This window comes from Anopheles darlingi, chromosome 2 (genome assembly GCF_943734745.1).
Source record: "Anopheles darlingi chromosome 2, idAnoDarlMG_H_01, whole genome shotgun sequence".
NCBI classification, from domain to species: Eukaryota; Metazoa; Arthropoda; class Insecta; order Diptera; family Culicidae; genus Anopheles; species Anopheles darlingi.
The window spans coordinates 31,657,950-31,679,402 of NC_064874.1; the positions used below are offsets into that span (position 1 = coordinate 31,657,950).

Here is a 21,453-nt window from a genome sequence, read left to right on the forward strand (position 1 = left end):
TTTATCGTACCGTAAGTAAGACAGACGGCGACGGGCGTAGTGCTAGTAGATGGGATGCAGTTACTGTTTCAACCAAACCGCTCGTTAGCCAAAGACTGTTTGAGGTTTACCGAACAGTCGAAGAAGCGAACCCTTGGAAATGGAAATGGTACGAAATTTCCCGGAAGCAAGCAAGGTAGTGATGTGTATGAATTATGTATCATTGGGCGTAGTGGTCGAAAAGAAGAATGTTTATCTATTAGTGTTGCTCCTGCGAGTATTAGCAAACTTGCTGCTTGCTTGGGAAGCGATTGGTTCGCGGAAAGTTGAATTAAACATTAACCGAAACCGATCAGCTGCGGAACAAACTGCCAGACCGCGTGGTTAGCTGGTGGGGCACAGGAAGGTATCAATTGATTGATTGTTTGGTGGTTTCAGTTCATCATGCTGCTGCTAGGGTGTAGATAATGCAATAGTCGACAGTGTTTGCTGTTCACCATTTTCCATACAATCATGTTGATCGATTATTCCAGTCAATTGGTTTATTATGCGTGTGCACGTGACTGTAGCATCGCATTTTTGTTTAAACATTCATTGTCAACACTTCCGTACATATGTACGGGAATGTTATGTCTAGTATAGCAATGGTCGTTGGATGATAACAACATGCATTTAACTTTCCCGGCAAATTGTTTTGTTCAAACCATAATTGGAATTTAAAATAGATACGAACCGATCGCAATAGCGTTTTTACGGTGATCTGCATCTAAAATGAGATGTAAATCTAGGGAGAAAAATGTACAACAAAAATAGAAATGAACGATTTCAAGCCAACGAAATCTAATCAAGCATAAACGAATCAAGATTTGTGTAAACAAATCCGGGACAGTCCTGATTAAGAGATTTTCTTCTTCAAATCTTCCAACCTTCTCATCAGTCTTTCGTAATGGAAGGACAGGTTTCATTTCCATGTTGAAGTTGGGTTAAGTGCATTGGGCGTACCGGAAAAGTCCGAAAGCTTTCGCTTCGCGCCACCATTCTATCCAAGCGTCCATCTGTCTGAAATTATGCGAACAAATTGCGTGAACAACGACGGCAGAGCATGTTTTTTTTACCCTCAGCTGGTACTGATTAGTATTCTGGACACGGCACGGCGAACTATGGGCAATGGTTTCTCTAGGCTTTCTAGGCTGTACCAGAAACCCACCAGAACGCGTGCACAATATTCATAGTAGACTTGTGCATTAGATTGCAAAGCATTACGTCTCAGTCAGAGGCCCATGATCACAATCTGCCGGGCAGCCGGGAAGAACATCTTTCCCAGCCGTTTGCGTTCCAGCCGCCTTTGTTCGCGACCGCGCTGTCTAGGATGAATGGAAAATGAAAACAATTATCGTAGATTATGCTGTGTGGCTCTCATCATTCTTTTCGATTAGTTGCGCGCATCGAAACAATGTAGAATGTTCGGTGGCGGGGTGTCTGCTTCGAAAATGGAAATGGAAATGGTATTTCTTTCCATGCGCCATCGGAAACGTTCCGTTTGTTTTACATTATATTTTCCTTGGCATCCTCCCGGAGGCTGACAGCAGGACGGATGATCAAAGCGGCTGCCATGTGGCTATGTAAGCGTGGGATGTCTATGTTTCCACGTTGATTAAATTTTGTCTTATTCAGCTTAAAGCTTGATCAGTTTAAAGTCTTGAATGAACAATCTGTGTTACTGAGGAATTTACTAATTTACCGTTTTGTGAAGCGCTTTACTGCGGATAAATGGCAGTTTAGTAACGCAATTTGAAAATCGTGCATCGCATATGTCTAGCATTCCGTATGCTCCGTGTTAGCTGAGGAGCACAGATAAATGAATCAATCTGTTTGTTTTTCGATCAACGACGTGTAGTTACTTCTCGTCGAATGTAAACCACTTGAAAGCATCGTGCTTGTGGTCTTACGTGTTGAATGAACATACAACGGCGGGCATTTTATTGATGCACTGGACAACTGGAAAGCCCAAATTGTTTCTTTATCCACAAGGATTTTTTCCCCCAAAGTGATCCAAGATAAAGTGCCAAATGGAAAATGTAGCCATTGCGTGTATCGCATTTCATAGCATGCCTTGCATGAAATTGAAGTACATAAAACGTCATACGAGAGCAAAATTACTTAAATAATAATGGTTTATAAAAAACCATAACGCTTAAGAGCTTATCGATCACCATTTTCACGCTGGTTGTGCACTGAGAGGTCCATAACTTATGCAAAAAGCATGGGCAGGACCATTATTGGCTTTAACCCAACAGTGCTCGATGAAATCCTAATGCACAGTATATCGAATTGGCAAAAAGTGGCCGAAACGGAACTGTGAATGTGGTGGCTAGGCCGGGTGGGTAGGCCGACGAAATTGGACGGTAAAAACTGTAAAAGCCAGCATACCGGGGTTGGGGGTAAATGTTAACCCACATTTCGTTAACTGTCGAATGGAAATGAAAATCGATCCGTTATGTTTTTTGTATGTGTGTGTGTGTGTGTATGTGTGTGTTTGTGAGGCTATTGCCTCCATCTCCAGCTGTCGAAAACCGACCCAACGTGTAGCAAGAGCCCCCTTCGGTTAGGTCAATTGCAATTCCGTTTGGTGGCGGCTAAAAGGAAAGGCAACCTGCTGATCAATATTTAATTTTCTATGTTTCCTCCGAGACCCGCCACCCACATCCTGTCGTTCGAGGAATCGTTTGAATTCTCAAGATGATGTTTTCATTAACGGAAACTCTGCATGTGGCCCCGATGATTGATTTTTCTTTCGTTTTTCCTAGTAAATTATATTGTGGACCATTGGGTTTTCGGGGTAGTCGGGATACGAATCCGGCTGTAGGGTCGGGGTTCGGTGATTACACCAGACCACCACCGCCACCAGCCGTATCAAGCGTTTACGCCATGCCAGTGAGCTCCAAACGATCCATAAGTGTTCGATGTGCAGTGAGTCCGGTATGCCTGGCGCAGCCCCAAATCTCAGCGGAATCGTTCTGGCGTTCGTTCTGGGAATACGGTCGGGTGTGAAGTGAACTAAATAATTTCAGTCAGTGCTCCTCGAGATCGAGTACGCTCGAGCATAGGAAGCCATTGGCATCCGGGCACGAAAGCGCAAAACCATCAGAAACATGTGATACATGGTGGAATGTATAGGCTAAGACGGATTGTTTTGGCCACCGCAGCTAACCTACCATTCGTCACCGTTCTCACGGGGCTCAGTGGTGCGCTCGTTTGGCAAAACATGCATGGGATGGGATATAGCTGCGAGGGAGGCATGGCATGGAGGCTTTTGAGATGGGGGACTGGGTTCCCGTTCGTGTGAGTGTGTTTCGGAGATGTGAAGAATTCAATTTCCGGACTCGCGGCGATGTTGAATTTTATGTGAGCGAGCTCGCATAAAGAGCAGCAGCAGCAGCAGCAGCAGTAGCAGCGAAAGGTTACGGGAAACCATCTTACGCTCAAGCACTTTTGGAGGGCTGGAGATTCCATCTGACTTGCTGACGTGCTATAGCTGCTCAACGCGTTTTAATGAATGCAAAAGTTTCATTTATATGCTGGTCCGTGCTGGCCAAACAGGGAGGGCCTCCGGAAGGGATGGGGAGGGATCGGTGCTCGCACGATCACTGCGCCATATGAAAGGAGAGCATAACAGCACAGCAGATGTTGTGAATTGTGCGATTGGTTTTATGAACGTTCTTAAAGAGGAGAAAAATTAGTAATTATTTGGTAAAGGTCTTGCGAATGGGTTTTTTTGGAGATTATGAGGCCTTTCATGTTTTCTATACAATGTTTTCAGTATATCATGAAGAGACGTTAATTTATAACTTTTATATAAACGATATGGACTTAGTGTTATAATATATTTCATCGATTATTCGAAGTTATTTCATATACACCCAAAAATAACGAATGTACTTATTTCATGTTTAAGCAAGCACCGTTTTATAAAGTGAAAATTGATGAAGCATGTTTGAACGTATGGCGAAACAATGTTCGCGATGGCACATATGGCTTAAAAACATGGCGCTATTAGCATCGATCATTTCAATATATTTTTTCTATCTCGATTTGTTTGGTTTTTCTTCCACAGATTTGAAACGCGAAGCAACAATATGTCACATGCTGAAGCATCCGCATATCGTCGAGCTGCTGGAAACGTACAGCTCCGAAGGCATGCTGTACATGGTGTTCGAATAGTAAGTATAGAATGTGTGGCGTTTGCTTCGTGCCATTTCCATTTGATATCAAAAACGGAACTTTGTTCTCCCACGGGAGAGAAGGAAATTTATCTTACTTTGTAAAGGGTTTTTGCTTTCAACGCTAAAGGAGGAATGCTAAAGATCATATTTCATACCGGTGTCGGTAGTGTTTGACTCTCGCTCTCAGAGCACGATGGTACAAAATATTAAATTGCTTAGGTTAGAAAGGAGGAGCGCCATGAAAGGAATCTTAAGCTGAAGAAATCCTGTTACGATTCATTCGCCGCTACTGCTACTCATATGGCATTGTTCGCATTGTTCCGCATTCATTTTCCCTACGCCTGATATTCATCACGTGAGATTTGTTCACGGGGGTGCTGCTAGAATCTGGTTGAGATTGAATGCAATGGTACACGCTATATCTATGTTTAATGATGAGGTTTTACGGTTGAGGGGTTTAAATGGATGTGGTTCAAGGCGAACCAACTGTTGTCGCCATCGAGACAAAGGAACATTTCGTATTCATTAATATTTCAAATTAGGCAATAATTTCTAGGCATACAGGAGTCGTAATGATTCACGAGTGTTGCTTTTATGTAGCGGCTATTCTATATAAACAGTTTTTTGTATTCAATTCTGTTATGTATTGGTGTCTAAGGAAATCCGTTTTGGATAACGTTTCTATTCGTGTTCTTCTCCTTGTTATGAGTATTATGAGTGTTCATGGAATAGAGCTTCTGGTGAATATATCACATTCTGTTCGTTGGCAAATCAAATATTCAGGTTCCATGGTAACTCAAATGTTGAAAATGCTGGTGAACATGGAACAACATCTGCGTTCTGCTTGATACGCTTGGAACGCTTTGAACTATTCTGTTTGTGTTGAATAATGAAATAGAAAAAGACAGAATCGTTCATTCTAGCAGTACTTTCGTTGCGGCGGATTAGTTGAACAACCTTCGGTAGTGCTCGAAAAGCCATGATTAAGGTTTGCTGTAGTGGGCAAAATCTGCACATGATCGTTTTGCTTATATCAAAGATGCTCGTTCAAATGTGGCTTTTTTGTTGCTCCTTCACGCAATTGCATATGTTTGCTTGACTTTCCGACATGCGGCCTCGAAAGGGACGTGCGTGCGCACAGCTGCATCCATTTGTATTTTGATTGTTTTGGACGTTCGTTAGCGTGAAATGGAAATTCAGCAGCAGCAGCAGCAGCATCAGGCAGAAGGTACAATCGTCGCTCGACCCTCTTACACATTTACGATCATCGTGGTGGTTTTATGTGCTCTGCTCGAGATGCGTTTTTGCGGCTGGGCTTCGAAGCATGGTTCAACACAAGAATCGAATTTCTTAGCGGATTGTACCTCCGGTTTTTTTGTGGTTGTTGGAGGGTGCTGGACTCTTCAAGAATGAACTGGTGCATATTTTATTCATAAAAAATATCGTTTCGCAGCCTTTCGAAAGCCTATATAAGCATGTTTCATCTCGTATATCATCTTTATGATTATGGGTGTATTTGAACGCCTACCCAGCGAGTGAGGTAGACGCCGCGGATCTCGACCCAATCGTTTCGAGATTCCCAGTTTCCCATCTCGACCAGATCGATACCAGTTCGGCTTGGCTCTTGTCTGCTGCTGTCTCGTCCTCTTCTAATTCTTAAGCTCGAATCGCCTAAAGCTTCGTTAAAAACATATTCCTGCCGGTTACGACCACACGCCCAGTCACAGCACCACCGTCGGGTCTGGCGTGCGTAGGAATAATGCGCATCTTCGAACGATTACAAGCATAATTTAATGTCGCATCATTTTGCGGTAGTTGGCGGGAGTGGATGAATTTCCGGGCCAGCGACTGGCTGGGTCAACGATAAACCGCCCTCGGGATGTATCTGCTGACTCAGAAGCAAACTAATTCAATTTGATAAAATGCACAGTCTTCCGATTGCGGTTGATGGGCAGTATAAAGTGAGTGGAAAGGATGATGATCGTCGTCCTGCACGGTCCTCACGACGCCAATTGATAGGCCGTGCCGAAGAAATCTAGAAAGTTTTCCCGGCCCATTCTTTAAGCATGCCGACCCATAGAACCGTCACCCGAAGGGAGAAACCCAAAATCCGGTCATTTCATCTTCGATCGAATTAGTGTAATTAGATTGTGCTCGATAGACGGGACGATGAGGGGCGGGTGGGGGTGCCAGTAGACGTCGTAGAGGAGTGTGACGACATGTGAGCCCACGTGAGGATTTGTTTGAGCTCGACTGTTTGTTTGTGTGGGAAGGCCATCCATATGATGGTTCGGAATTGTCTGGGAGCGCGCTTTGGGCGACGATATCCGTACGATGAACAAAGAAAAGCTTGCACTTTCTGTATCGGGGAAGCGTATAGCAGCTATCGAGCTCTCTCCTCGGAGTTGGTGTTTGTAAGTGGCTAAACGGCTGATTGTAAACTATTCCAATAACAATGTTTCTGAGTAGGGCAAACTTTTTGGATTCAGCAGTGAGGAAGAACTTGGTCTACAGCAGACTCCCGGCTGCACAATCTACTTCTTGACATTGAAGACATGGTTGATATCGACTGCAATTCGCTGTGAGAAGTGATTGCGAGCAGACAAGCAGCGTCTGTGCTATTGTGCTCATTAAATGCAATAACTTTTTATTGGAATTGTTCCGGCGGGATTTCGATGGATGGGAGAATGGAAATCGATTTTTAGGATATGCAAAGACGGGCTCCTTTGTTTATTATATTACTGTGACATGGCGATTGGATATTAATGTAATGAATTAGATCGTTACAAATCTTTAAAAATAATATAAGTTGTTTGTTAAATTTTGGGTAACATTTGTTTACGTAGCTTAAAACCCCGAAATGGTTCAAAATTAAACGTTAGTCATTCTTCAACAACGCAATACACGCGTCGCGGTCCCATCCATTTTCCATCCAATTCAATAAATTTAGTTTTTGCGCTGGAAAAAACCAATCCTCATCATCAACAACATGGTACCTTGCTAACGAAATGGACACACGATGGAATGAATGAGTCTCAATTCGATGATGGGCACCTATAGCGCCAAATAAGAGCGGATGTTTCTAGCATTTCGCACGTACCGAGTGCGTTTAACCGGAGCGAGATGCCGCGAGCAATTAGCGAGCAGTCGAGCAAACATATTTCGTGCTTCACTTAGTTCCTGACAGCAGCCTGAGTGTGCATTTTGGGTTGGCAGCAGCGCCTGGGTTGTGCGAAATGGATTACAACTGAAACCGTTTGCCCGTATGAAGTCATCGTGGCTTATTGGTTTAATAGCTGTGATTTAAATTGAAGCATTCGCGCCTCACTTGTGCCAGAATGTGTGTGAGCTTCCTTTTTCAGATTGAAAGTCCAGTCACGTATGACGAGGCGGTGTTTCGATTTTAGCTTCACAACATTTAAGCTACGCCTTTGTTATCGATTACTACGGGAAAGATAGCTGGGGAAAAGGGTGTGCGTTTCTGGATGAAATAGTCATCAACGGTTTCTGCTGGCATGCTCCGATTGATTTTAGCTACATCAATTACATTACCGTGATGATTATCATCCAATTATTTTGGATCAAAACATAGGTTACATCTTCGTTGCAGATATGTCATTAAGCATGTTCACTGTTTGTATAAAAAATATTATCTAACATCATTACCTTTATTCATTTTGGCAGCTTGAGTTCTTGCTCTTTCAAAACTTGGTAAAATGTCACAAAATAAATATTTTTAACAAATCTCTTTAAAAAGTGAACTTTAATTTCCATTTCTTTAAATACTTCTCGTGTTCTGTCATGTTGTAGTACCATTATATTTTACTTAACACGTAAAAAATGATACTAATTTTCATTCCAAATAAAGGATTCAATGTAATTGATGATGTATCGTTGTTGTACCGCCTTTCTTGGTGGTACTGTGATTTATTGCTTCTGCTCAGCGTTAGGGATTATGAATCATTCTTCACGAGCAGAATACCGAATGGTGCGTTTGGGCATGTTCTTCGTTTTTGTAAAAAGTTTTTTTTTGCCAAAATGATCTAATTATCATATTTTATCATGTTTAATTACAACATCCTATCTACGCGAACGGCAAAGATGCTAGAAGTAGCGCTCCTCTGAAATCGAGCGGCTCATTGACGTGATTTGTCACTAACGATGGGATTTTCTACTTTCAAGTGTTCACTTTTATGCTTGCCAGCGAGAAAAGCGTCCTCTTCGATAGCTGATGATGAGTGTTCGAAAAACGCGTAAAACCATGATGGATGATTGTATCGTCCGATGATGGGTAGCAGCTTCGCTTTCCTCTCAGTTTATCGTTTAATTTTCTACCATGCTCGCGGCGTTCCGACCTAGCTTCTTTGGCAGATTGTTGGTAGTAAGAAGGCTGGACTGGACTGGCCGGATGGGAAATGTTTGTTCTTGGTTCATTGATGCTAGCGTAAACTGATACTTACTTTGGTCTGGTTTTGGTTCTCGTTTCATTCGCATCCGCAACAGTATGGAAGGATCGGACATTTGCTTCGAAGTGGTTCGCCGTGCCGTGGCCGGATTTGTTTACAGTGAAGCTGTAGCGTGGTAAGTATACTGTTTCATTTCTGAGCAAATATTTGATTCACTCATCTAATGCGAGATCTAAAGCTGAGCCGAAGCGTTCGCCTTATGATGTTTGGTGTAGCCTGGTGCTAGTGAAGTTTTAAAAGAAAAAAAGGCTGAATTTCTTTCGTAATTTCTACAGTCAATTTGTTAAGTCATATTAATCCTTTCAGTTAAGTAATATTAGTCCTTCGTAGATATTATTTAGATATTTTACTATTTGTTTTCCACTTAGTTATCGTACATGCTGAAAGTTTAGATTATTCTTTTCGATACTTTAATCGATTCACATTTTCTTTTGCTACTTCTAATGCAAACATATTCAATAATACTCTGCTGTAAAAAGAGTCGTGCGGTTGCGAGAATCTAAAGCTTTGTAGAAGAGATTGCCCGCTTTTTGTGGCCACGGTCATCTAAACGATTTTTCATTCCATTCGGACGTTATGAATCCCCTCTTTTCAGCCACTACATGCGCCAAATACTGGAGGCACTGCGCTACTGTCACGAGAACGATATCATTCATCGGGATGTTCGGCCGGCCTGTGCCCTTCTGGCAACCGCAGATAATTCAGCGCCCGTCAAGCTGGGCGGGTTCGGATCGGCCGTGCAGCTTCCGAGTGGGCGCGATTCGGTGGAGACGCATGGTAAGTATCGCCTGTGCGTGTGCGTTTGTGTGTGTGTGTGGACGTGATAAAGCGAGCTTTTGTTAGGCTTCCGGGATGCCATTTTCCGAAAAAAAGGGGCTCATTGTGTGCGTCACACGTGGGGTTTCATTTTGTTCTAGGTAAGTTTCTATACTTTTGGGGGTTGGATCGTCGTGAATGGAGAAACACATCGTAACGGCTTTTGATGGATGAGTTTGAGCGTTTCCAATTCAATCAATGTAAATGCCAGAATTCAGTGTTTTTGGTAGATCGTTGTAGGTTTTTTCCTTCCCGTTTATTGAGGTTTATGAGAGAACATGGTGTATTCATTTGTCGATTCAGTGTAACTATAAACAAATCCCAAATGGCAAAAGAAAATTGATATTTTGAATGGTTGATGGTATTTTGAATCTTTTAGTCAACATCAAAATCCTCCTTATTGCAAATTCTAATCAACCACAGCGTAGTGCTGTATTTTGAAACGTTGAACAACAAAACCTGCACGTTTAACACGGCCATAAAATTGTGCTGCTAGTTGCAGCGATAGTTCCTGCTGCTGGCACTACTCCGGATGGCGGCGACCCATGGCGACGGATAATTAATTGAAAGCCCCAAATCGACAGTTGATGAACGTTTCACTTTTAACCATCACTCGCATTCTACCGTTTTTGTTTGTGTGGTTTCCCCAGGAAACACCCGCTTTGTGTTGTCCAAATCGTCGGTTTAGCTGGCTCCCCGTTGGGGGGGTTGGATGGGGACCAACCGTGGCGCGCTCGCGTAGGTTAACCGGTGTTTCGTCAGCAAACGGTACGCCGGATCGTGGACCGGATGAGCAAACCCCTGGCGGACACTGGAAACACATTAATGGGGATGATTTTGAACTATGAAGAGCGGCAGCTTTCGAGTGGAACCGTTGTTCGAACACATGTTGCGATGTCGGACCGGAAGCGAAGATTGACGGCAAGATAGAAGGCGGCTGCCCGGCTGCCCGGCTGGCTTTCAATGTGCCCCAGGGTCCACAAGCAACAGCCGTTACCGACGCGACTATCCGTCGACTAGTGGGCAAGGGTTTTGTTCGCTCCATTCGCTCGCCAGCAAACCATGTAGATCCGTTTGAGTGCGTGCGGCGGTGTGTGTACGGTTGAATGCCTTGCTTTTCGGACATAGCAACCACCGACCGTATTACATGCTCGGTTAAAAAGGTTAGCAACCAACGGCAGGAAGTTTACTCGTTCTCACTTTGTTGCAGAATAGATGTTTCCCTTTGATTAATCTTTTTTTTTGTTCGCGCGCGCGCGCGTGTGTGTGTGTGCGGATTTCCGGCACACAAGACAGATTGATATCCATCTTTGGACGAATGCTTTGAAGAGGAGAAAGAACCTTTGGAACCAGGTAACCGAGGGAAACTGCTTCCGCCCGAAAAGTGCTTTGAAGATTTCAATTCAATTTAACTCGAAGCGCTGGAAGCTAGTTTTGTAGTTTTGCCGGGACCATCACCTGGTTCGGGCAGCTTCTGTCGGAAAAGGAACTGGAAATACAAAGAAAATGTGTGTCTGCGCGGAGCCTCTTTATAGGGCGGGAGCATATTCTGCTAGCTGCTTGTCTGATCCGACCATGCGGAACATAACTGCTAACCAGCATTGACAGAACCAACACCACCACCAGCACCAGCGGTGCGGTTACCTTGTGGATCTCATTTATTTCCAATTCACATTCGCCACAACGATAATGGTAAAGACATTGAAAAAGTTTTATTATTTTATCTCGAAAGCTCCTCCACCATCCGCCAAACGTACGTTCTTGCATCTGTCTGTGTCCGGTGTGTGTGTGTGTGTGCGCGCTGCATCTTCGTTCGTTTGGTTCGGTTCGTTTGTGCAAGAGTTGGTTCCGCCATCCTTTAGATTGCGATTTCACAATCTTCGTTTCCGGGTTTGTTTCTTTTCCATTCATCCTCTCTCTATTTTCTTCTCTTTCTCTCTCCATCGCTCTCTCTCTTTTTTCTTCTTCTTGGATTTCGTTTTTTTTCGATCAATCGTTTGGCCAACGGTGTCTGGTCGGGCTTCGGGCGGACCATTTGGGACGGGTTGGTGGTCGGTCGTGGATCGTGGTCGGTGTAAATCTTGGGATCACAAACCCAACTCCAACTCCAACTAACCAACCATTTGTACCTTCATATTGTGCGCGCGTCTTCCGGGGGGTGGGGGGAATGGGCACCTGCGAACACCGGAATGGTTGGTCGGCCGTCGGTGGTACATCTTCCAGACCCTCACCGGCAGTTTTTGAGTCCAAAAGGAAAGCTCTATCTGAAGCTCGATGCCGAGGGTAAGCAAAAAGCAAGCGAGCAAGCAAGCAAGCAAGCAATGATGCTGGCGTCGCTGGTGTGTGTGTGTGTATGCGGTGTGTGTTATTTCTGTGTGCAATTTTCTCGCTTTCTGTTTGCTCATCTTCCGATTTGGTTCGCCATTTTCTTCACGGTTCACTGCTTTATCGTTCACATCAATCTGAGTCTGCACCACGGTGTGGTTGGTGAAACGGCACGGACCCTCCGATCCAACCCACAGCAGCAGCAGCAGCCGGCAGCCGGCAGCAGCTCACACATTCATTATTCACTTCGACTTTGTGTTCGACTGTTTCTAATTTTCGTCCCTTAGTAGAGCTTCTGCTTCTGCTGGCAGGCGTCCCGTTCTCTTTTCGATTCCATTTTGGGTACCTCAAAATGAAGTCAGTCGCTCCCGGTGGCACACATACACGGACACACTCACACACACACACACACACACCGGTTTCATTGTTTAGTTGAATTGCTTCCGAGTGACACCGCGGCTAATGACAGTTAGTACACGCGTCGTGCGCTCACAAAACACACACACACACACACACTTGGCGACACGACACCTTCACGCGCGAAAGAAAGCACTCCGCACCCTCCGCTCCACTCCGATCCGCTTTTGCACTTGGATAGAACCGGCTGCTAAAGGCACTGGCGTGATTGACACAAAACCTTAGCAATTCTGCCACGTCGGCACAAGCTGCTATCTGCTCGAAGCAACTCGATAAAATGTTCCATTTTTCCTAGCGATTTAACGTCGGGTGTGTGACGTTTTAACGTCCGCAACAGGGCGGAGGGAGGGGGCGCTATTACGTCGAGGTTAATGTTTCAACAGATTTGAATCAATGGAATCAGCCGAGAGTAGATTAGTCTTCCCAAGTTATCCTGCTGCGAACCCGAAAGTCATAATGAGTTGGACTTGATCGGGACAGTTGGATAGCAAACATGAAGTTCAGGCATCAGAATCCATCGTCAACTTTGCGCAGCGGCTAGCGGAAGGGTACTCGGAGGGCGGAGGTCTTAAGAATGCTCTTTTCGGATCAATCGAACGGCTCATCGGAAAATCGGTTTGGTGAGAAAATGTGGTAAGCCGTCCGTCCGTCCGTCGTTTGTAATGTCTTGGTTTGACATTTGCATGAAATGAGAAAAGTTTTGCTCAAAGGGAATTTCGTTAGCGACTTTGTCAGGGAGCGTGAAATGGTGACAGGTTTACGGTTGAGAAGCCTTAGCAGAGTGCAGTAGCTGTAGATTCTTGGATCGATCGGAAACTGCTTCAGATATTCAGTCTCTTACCACGCGATGAAATGAATCATTTGATGTTCGCTCGGCGGTCATGATGTCGTTTATGCGACGAGAAGTACAAATTCAAAGTGCAGAGCTGAAGTGCTTGCGATTTGTGTAGTGTTGTTGGTAACGAACCTCGTGCACCATTTGTGATGCTCTTTTTTTTCTTCAACAGATTTTTTCAACCCACAAACCGGTAAAACCAAGCAAGCCGAGAGGTTATATTTTACAGTCTCGCTTTACCATTAGAGTCGCCTCACCCCGGGTAGAACATTTCAATTTTTATGTACCCATGAAATGACTATGTACAGTTTGTCGGTTCTAAGCGTTCCATCTGACACTGTGTATGAGTGGAGCGAAAAAAGTGCGCCCAAGATCGTAAAATGAGTGTTACCATCCATCAGCATGATTGGCACTATACCCCCTCCCAGCGCTACACACGCGTAGCATTCCATTGCGAGCATTTTACGAGCTTCTCAAATCGTGATGACAAGAAAATTTACTCAACGTCACGGTGTTTAACTTCCACCACCACTAATGCTTGTTTGGGGCAGGGGGGGGGGGGGAACAAAAATGTGGTACGTAATGAAGGGTAATTGTATGGGGGGGGGGGGGGGGGGTTTAAAGCAAATTTTAAAAACACTGCTCACTCTTTAAGCGGTGTACATATGAATTGGTTTTTGTGGAATGAGTTTGTAGGATGTTGCTTTTGCTTAGGAGACTCCTCACGATTCATGCACAACACGGTTTTTGATGTTTGAAAGTCGTTTTGGATTTAAAATCATGATTCGCAAATTTCATTTCATTTCAACTACGTTTTTCACGAAAAAAGTGCATTTTATTACCAAACATTTCTGCAAGCTATATTTCTACAAGTTCTACAAGAACATTTGTTATAAATTGCGACAAGAGATTGCTTACTTCTTATCTTAAATCACTTATTGGGTTCCAAACTGTCGCTGCGTGCAATTTAGTTGCCATTTATTTACGTTGACTGCCAGTATTTTATAATCTTAATCTATATATATAAAAATGAATGTGTCTGTCCGGATGTCCGGTATAGACTCCGAAACTACTGGACCGATTGACTCCAAATTTGGTATGTGGGGGTTTTTGGGGCCGGTGAGTGCTATAGGCATGGTTAGAAACCCCCCGCTACCTTCCTTCATGCCCTTCTCTAACACTTGATTGTTAAAAACATTCATTACTCCGCGAGTTATGAACCGAATACCATTAAAACTTGCACAATTGTTGATGGTCATCTGAAAAACTATAAGACAAAATTTGGTCTACATCGGATGAGGGGAAAGGAGAGCTTCCTTACAACCCCAATCCTTAAAATACGTCCTAGGGCAATATGGGAGTCGTTTCCTAGGTTTTGATGGTCTCTAAACCGATTGGATTCACTTAATACTCTTTTACTTGCTTCTTTCACCTATCTACCATCACCACCCTCCATTCCGTACATCTTGCAGAGCAGAGTGAGGGGTGGGAAGGTTAGATAGTTGCGTTTAATTCATGGTAATAATTTTTATAATAATTTTAAAAATGAGACCAATAGATGTTAAGGAAAAGAACGAGAGAGAGAGAGAGAGAGAGAGAGAGAGAGAGAGAGAGAGAGAGAGAGAGAGAGAGAGAGAGAGAGAGAGAGAGAGAGAGAGAGAGAGAGAGAAAGAGCCCGGCTGAGGTGGAAACCAATCTATTGTTGGTTTAAATTTTCCTAACAATTTCTTAAGTTTACTTAAGTCATGAGTTAATTAAGAAGTTGCTTTAAATTTCACAAATCAATTCACATGAAACAATAACAAAAACTTATTCAGTTGTGAAATATTGTTGTGAATTGATCAAGAATTATATTAATTTTCGACTATTGATTTACGAGCCTCTTATCATTAACGATTTTAAACGTATCGGATTATGAATGGTAAACGATCGGAATTGCATGCACAAACATATAAAGCAGCAGTAACCGAATAGTAATAGAAAGCAATACCAACATATCCTATCTATCAGGAATGGCTTGCGATTGGAATGATCACCGAGAATGTCCGAGAGAAAAGAAAGACCCTCGATCTGATCGATCGACGTTTGAGTTAATACCGTACTTCAACGGTGCTTTTAGTTATGATCTACCATGTGACTATGTAAATCATCGTATTCAGCGGAAAAATGAATCAAATGTGTAGTATTGTAATGCCGTTAAATACACAGCATTTGAACTTAACGAGCTATGTGCAAGCCTAAAGTCAAACTTCTTTTAAAAAATACTTGGGAAAATATAATTCGTGGTTCCAAATGACGTCATTTAACCCAAAAAGCAAAGCCTTAAAACTCAAACATCATGTTAACTTTCCAGCTCATATTTACAAGCATGTCGCATCTCTATTTCTCACATCACTAACGGACCTAGCTATTGATTTGGTTCACTGATAAATCGAATATGACCAAATTATGGAATAGATAAAATTATATCTACTGAAATTTCAAAGCTCCTGTTTACGATAAACCCACGACCGATCAAAGACAGTACGAAGTCTGTCGGGGCAGCTAGTAATTCATAATATTCCTCACAGACACTATTATTCCTATGTAACGTATTCATTTTCGGTTTATTGTAAATATTTTGACATGGCGGGACCGAAGCTACAACTACAGTATTTGACTACACCGTACGCGTTACATGTGGGCAGTTTGTTTATCCTTCCTGGCCATCCCGGTTCAACGAGCTGTCCGAAAACTTTCACCATCAGCTTTCGGCAACAGAGACGGAACATGCTTAAATATTTAGTCAGCACGGGCATGGGCGGCGTTTAGGACGGCCGGTTCGGGGAACTTCTGGACGAAACCGAAACTTGGTGAAAGTGTTCTCCCGGCGAATGACACTGTGTTTAGCTTGATGAAAAGACGGAATAAGATTGTGGTTATGTAAGTAGTTTGGTCCTTTGGGACTCTGATCGTGTGTACCGTGCCAGATGGGGAACCTAGAACCATGCCCGGTACGGAAAAAGACCAAGAGTTAAAATCCGGCCAGACGTGCGCTCGCTCGTTCGCTGGGATGGCCAGAATGAAAGTTGTTTTAGCACCGGACCCTCACCGGATACCCTTTGAGTAATCGCAGCTCTTTGCTTAGGATAAGCTGAAAGTTTGGATGATAAATTAGAAAGTTTATGTGTGTCTGGTCATGGCAGCGGTCCTGAAGGCACTTTCGGTTGGTTTAGTTTTCCGTAAATGTTTTAAAATCGTTATTGAGAGGGCATGCATGCGAATGAAATACTGGATATTGGAGGATTCCACATCTTTCACGTATTCGTATATTCGTTGTGAAAGGCGAAGACATTTTTGATAAAATCTGCATCCAATGGTGACTCTGATAGATTTTTGTCAGCAACTATTGTAAGATTATAATTTTGAATGCATCTGCTACGTATATTGAATTGAAACAAGGTAAAGATATTATCAATTTAAATTAAATTAAAAAGTGAAGAAAGATAGACCATCGGGTTCCATGTTTATTGTACATAAGCGCACCTGTCCCATCGCTAACATCTTTCCATAAGGATTGTTTTGTCACGCCTGATCATGCCTGACCCTAAATGGAGCGAGAGTGCCTCACGACATTGCTCCTCTTATCTGAGCATCTCTTGATAGATTGTTTGATAGAAACCCTAGGAAAAGCACTAGGTACATCTTTTCCTCGGAACCGTTTAATGCTAAATATCGGTTACGGTTCTACTGAATCTGCCGTCCCTTCCATTGTTGGTTGCTTATCGCATACCGAACAGTACTTCCGAGAGAACGTTTCCTGAATGCTGAATCACACTCAATTTGTCAGAAGCATCTATCCTTTGGTCTATCTTCGCTTCGCTAGCCTAGGATCACTTTCTGGTTAAGAGTGGACCGGCCAGACGCAATGGAGCAATTTATTAAAATGAACTAAGGCTCACCAATGAAGTAAAGGACCTCTTCGTTACTGACCAAACGGAGGTAGTGACGAGGAATGATATCTTTCTGGGGCTCTTCGGGTGCCGTACGTGACATGGAAAGGTGATCGTGATATTTTGTGTGTTAGAACATTAGTTTTTTACGGTTCATTGGAAGTAAGTGCTGGGATTTTGTCCGATGGGTGAGAACATTAGGGTTTGTTGGAGTTTTTTTATCCGCTCCCCCGACAGAGATAATACATAACTGAAAAATCAATAATGAAGATGTTAAATCTCTTTTGATACGACGGTACATGGTTTGTGTTTTTATACCAGCTTTACTTTGTTCGAGGTTCGTTTGGCATTGAATGGAACTATCGGGATCATTCCACGCTTTGTATTGTCGCTTTCACGAATTTCACAATCTGAATTAATTTGCCAGAGCATTTCTTCAGCACTTTGGCATTCGAATATTTTCACTCTAATGGTTTCATAGATCGCAAAAATTGTCACCCTTCGTTATTCTTGCAAAACATTTTCTTTTCTTTTGGTTATATTCGCATACTTTTGTAATGAATTTTTGTAATCAAATTGAGTATTAACCTACCAATGTATGGTTGCGGAAAACAAAAGCAATGCACTGTTCAACGAGACAGAATCGTGTTTGCAGAATCGTTGTCGTAGGGTTAATAAAAATCATATTTCATAGGATGTATGTATTCGCTTGCGTTATGCTTTTGTATTGAAGTGCAGCGAAGAAGAAGTATCCGCCTTTTAGCTATCCTCATATCCGTCTCCATTTTCTTAATCCTCGTGCTGAAAACTCTGTATGAACACTAACTGCCTTCATATGAATCTAGCTGCAAAGCACCAGCGAGCGAAACTATAATGTCGTACTTTTCTTTTCCATATTCTTTGCATATCACTTTGAACGCTGTCAATGGTCCGGATGGAATGGTCGATCGTGCGGCATCGGAACGTGCGAGAACAGGACGAGTAGGATGCCCCCACTATATCGCACCGGAGGTGGTGGCACGCCGCGTTTATGGGAAACCGTGCGATGTCTGGGGTGCCGGCGTCATGCTGCACGTTCTCCTATCCGGTCGCTTGCCCTTTCACGGCTCCGGCAAACGCCTCCAGGATGCAATCACACGAGGACGTGTAACGGTAAGTAGACGGTGGCCGAGGGGGGGGGGGGGGTGTGTGTGTGTGGATCCGATCGGATACGGAATCGAATCGAAAAAGACTCGAACGACAAGATGCCAGCCGCGGGTGTCAAGCAAGACGGGTTTGGCATTTCTGTTCGAACGGGATGGAATTTAATATACAGATTGCAATATGACAACTCCTTCAGGGTGGTCCGCCGTCCGTCCGGGAATGTCGTTCTCGTTTACGAGATATTAGGACAGGGACAGGGCCGTCTGTATGTGTGTGTATGAGTATGTGGATGAAGTAATCTTTGCTTGGAAAACACCAATTCCCGTACAGCTTGATACGCCCGAGTGGAAGCATGTTTCGAGCACCGCCAAGGATCTCGTCCTCAAGATGCTGGCCCTTAATCCCATCAACCGTCCGACGATATCGGAGATTCTCGAACATCCTTGGATACGGGTAAGTGGACCGATGGGCGGCTTCTTACTGCTGTCATGGCCCTTGGCTTGACTGGAAATCGCAGACGACGACGACGACGACGACGTCGACGACGAGTGTTCAAGGTTTTAGCTCATGCAACCACCCCCCCCGGGGGTCGGGACATCTTGGTCTTGCAGGATCGGGATAAGCTGCAACGGATCCATCTGGGAGACACGGTCGAAGAGCTGAAGCGCTACAATGCACGTCGCAAACTGAAAGCCGCCGTCCAAACCGTAGCCGGCGGCGTTGCCATGGATCCGCTCTGCTGTGCTGACACCGACTCAAGTAAGTTTCAACTCGTGAGGCTGTTCGTCGAAGACACGTTTAGTGGTTTATGGTTTTGAAGTGCACTGTGTGCGTCTGTGTGTGTGTGTGTTTGGCCGTTTCGAAGGCATTGTTTTGGGTGATTTAGTTGATGGACCAAGGACTGCTAGTAGAGCTCCCGTAGTTTTGGTATTTCCCAAATGCTCCTTTGTTTAGAAAGTGTACTCAGCGTACGTAATTGAGCAAGCGCTTCTTCGAACTGCTATTCGAAATGTATATAATGGCCAATTAGTGGGATCTTAGGTGGTATGAAGCGGATAACCTAATTACGACATAATGTGAAATATGTCCGGTCTTTTCACGTTCCTTCTATTACTCCTTTGGTTGCGTTTTGAGCGGGACAAGGTAATTTATTGCGCCGGACAAATAAAGTAACCTGCGGTAGAGGCCACACGGTTGGCCACAAGGGAGTTTGGGAAAGGGAGAACACTGCGCCTGCTAGACCAGACCAACGGACCACTGCTGGCCATTTTCGTTCGTGCCGTACAGAGCAGCAGCATGATTGTTTAATGATGTCACATCCTGCTGGCTGCCGCAGTAGTGTCTGCCTTATGTCAACGGCACAAACCACGGGTAGCCATTTTGGAAAGTGGTACCACTTCTTTTTCCTCTGCCATTGAACAGTGGTGTCCATTTGATGCGAAGACTCCGGGTGATCACCCTTCGGTGTGGTATATTGAGTTTCGCGTTTTGTTGCGTGAGATTGTTGCTAAAGCATTCCGTTGGCGTCTGCGTGGCAGTGGCAGCGGCACTACTTGTTGATCTACCTGAGTACACGGTGGGTGTGACCGGGTGGAAGGGAACGGGGTTATCGGCACGTGGATGTGGCCCTTTTGGCCATTTCGAGCAAGTACGTGTTACTACACTGCGCCTGTGGACTTGTGTGCCGATACCGATAGCACTCCGCAAGATGGTGCCAGCACTCTTCGGTTAGTGCTTGGCTCTCTCTCTCGGTTTTTTTATTTGATTTTTATGATCCAATCGTACGCGTTGAGGGTTCTTTTTATTACCAGCGGCCACGGTCTGGTGCTCACCGACCGATTAAAGATGATAATGTTTAAATGATACACTTGGATGGTGCTGCTGCTGCTGCTGCTTTTTGTTGCAATTGTCTCTTGGTGCGCTGGGAAACTGAGATTGGCCGCTGTGGGCGTATAAATGGCGGAAACGTCGTTAGTCGATGGGAAATTGTTGATCGTTTAGGGTCCACGATCTGATTGAAAGTGATCGGAGGCTTCTTTCATTCATCTAAAATCATTCATTATGGAGTGTTTTAATGATTGCGTATCAACGGAGGGAAGCAGATATGATCAGTGAGATGTTTATGATTTGAGATCAGGCAGGACAATAATTTTAATTTGTTTGTCGATAAAATTATACCGAATGTTATGATTTCGTTGCTCTTGTTGCTCTCAGTTCCTTCGCTATCCTTACCGAAAAGCCGCCTGGCCTGCCCTAGCCTGGCCACTCTGTCTGGAACGTTCTGTGTTTAGATGTTTTAGAGACTTGAAACCATGAACGCGTTTGTTTGCCAACCAAAAACGCTCATCGTTGTTGTTGCTGTTGCTGTTTATGCTTATGGGTTCTGTCTTTTCTACGTTTCTTCTTCTTCTTCTTTCCACGTTTTTTTCCCGTTTTCTTTACCACACCGCCCTACTACCTCTCGCGGTGGCTAATGCACGAACCCGTATCAACCCGTCTGTTGCTCCCCGCGAACCGCGCGAAACAATCTGCAGTGGCACTCGGTACCGCATCGGAGAGCCTGAACGAGTGGGCCGACGAGGAGGCGGGTCTGGAGGCGATCCAGAAGATTCTCGATTCATTAGACGATATCATTGCTTTGCAAGATGCCAACTGCGACCCGGACGTGCTGACCGGTATGCTGCGTGATGCGAAGCTGCACGAGCTACTGCAGGTAATGCATTTCGTTTTCGTTTTGCTGTACTTCCCTTACCGATACCCCGAGCACAGTAGCCCGTTGCTCCTCTCCTGGTAGTAGTAGGCTACTAGTCCGGCGTTTGTGAGGAGGACGAGAGTTGGCCTCGAATCCAATACGGCGCAGCAATGGGAGAGCCTGCCCATAAATCTGCTGGCACCCTCAAACGCTCGTTGTGTTGTTTTCATTCTAACTCATGTCTCTCTCTCTCTCTCTCTCTTTCTCTTTTTCTCTCTATCTTACTTCCGTTTCTCGTTACTGATTTTTGATTGATGTTTTTTGATTTATTTTTTTTTCGTTCTTTTTTTCATCTCACCGCACACCACCACCACCATCATTCCGGGGGGCTTCTCGGGCGCGCCGCCATCCGAATCCGTTCAACGACACGATGTCACATGCCGTTTGTGTTTGTGCACAACAACGCTACGCAATCGCAAAATCCTTAAATCAATTAAACGACCAAAAACGACAAAACCGTGAACCTGCCAAATGGTTTACGGAATGCCTACCACCCTGTCTGCCTGACTGCCTGCCTGCCTGCCTGTCTGCCTGCGGTCATTACTGTACTGGGACGTCATCTCGT

At 44.3% G+C, this 21,453-nt stretch overlaps 1 protein-coding gene across 14 annotated transcripts in view; it reads left to right on the forward strand.

Annotated features, from left to right (window-relative positions):
- LOC125950597 (peripheral plasma membrane protein CASK) overlaps positions 1-21,453 on the forward strand; it is a 220,564-nt gene that overhangs the window by 35,283 nt on the left and 163,828 nt on the right. For 13 of the 14 annotated variants that reach the window (XM_049678733.1, XM_049678738.1, XM_049678743.1 and 10 more), the window contains exons 4-11: positions 4,094-4,199; positions 8,706-8,783; positions 9,264-9,445; positions 11,708-11,767; positions 17,970-18,145; positions 18,467-18,589; positions 18,748-18,895; positions 20,671-20,849. In XM_049678733.1, coding sequence (XP_049534690.1) covers positions 4,094-4,199; positions 8,706-8,783; positions 9,264-9,445; positions 11,708-11,767; positions 17,970-18,145; positions 18,467-18,589; positions 18,748-18,895; positions 20,671-20,849 — 1,052 coding nt within the window. The remainder of the gene's footprint in view (positions 1-4,093; positions 4,200-8,705; positions 8,784-9,263; positions 9,446-11,707; positions 11,768-17,969; positions 18,146-18,466; positions 18,590-18,747; positions 18,896-20,670; positions 20,850-21,453) is intronic. The other variant, XM_049678745.1, reaches the window with a different exon arrangement.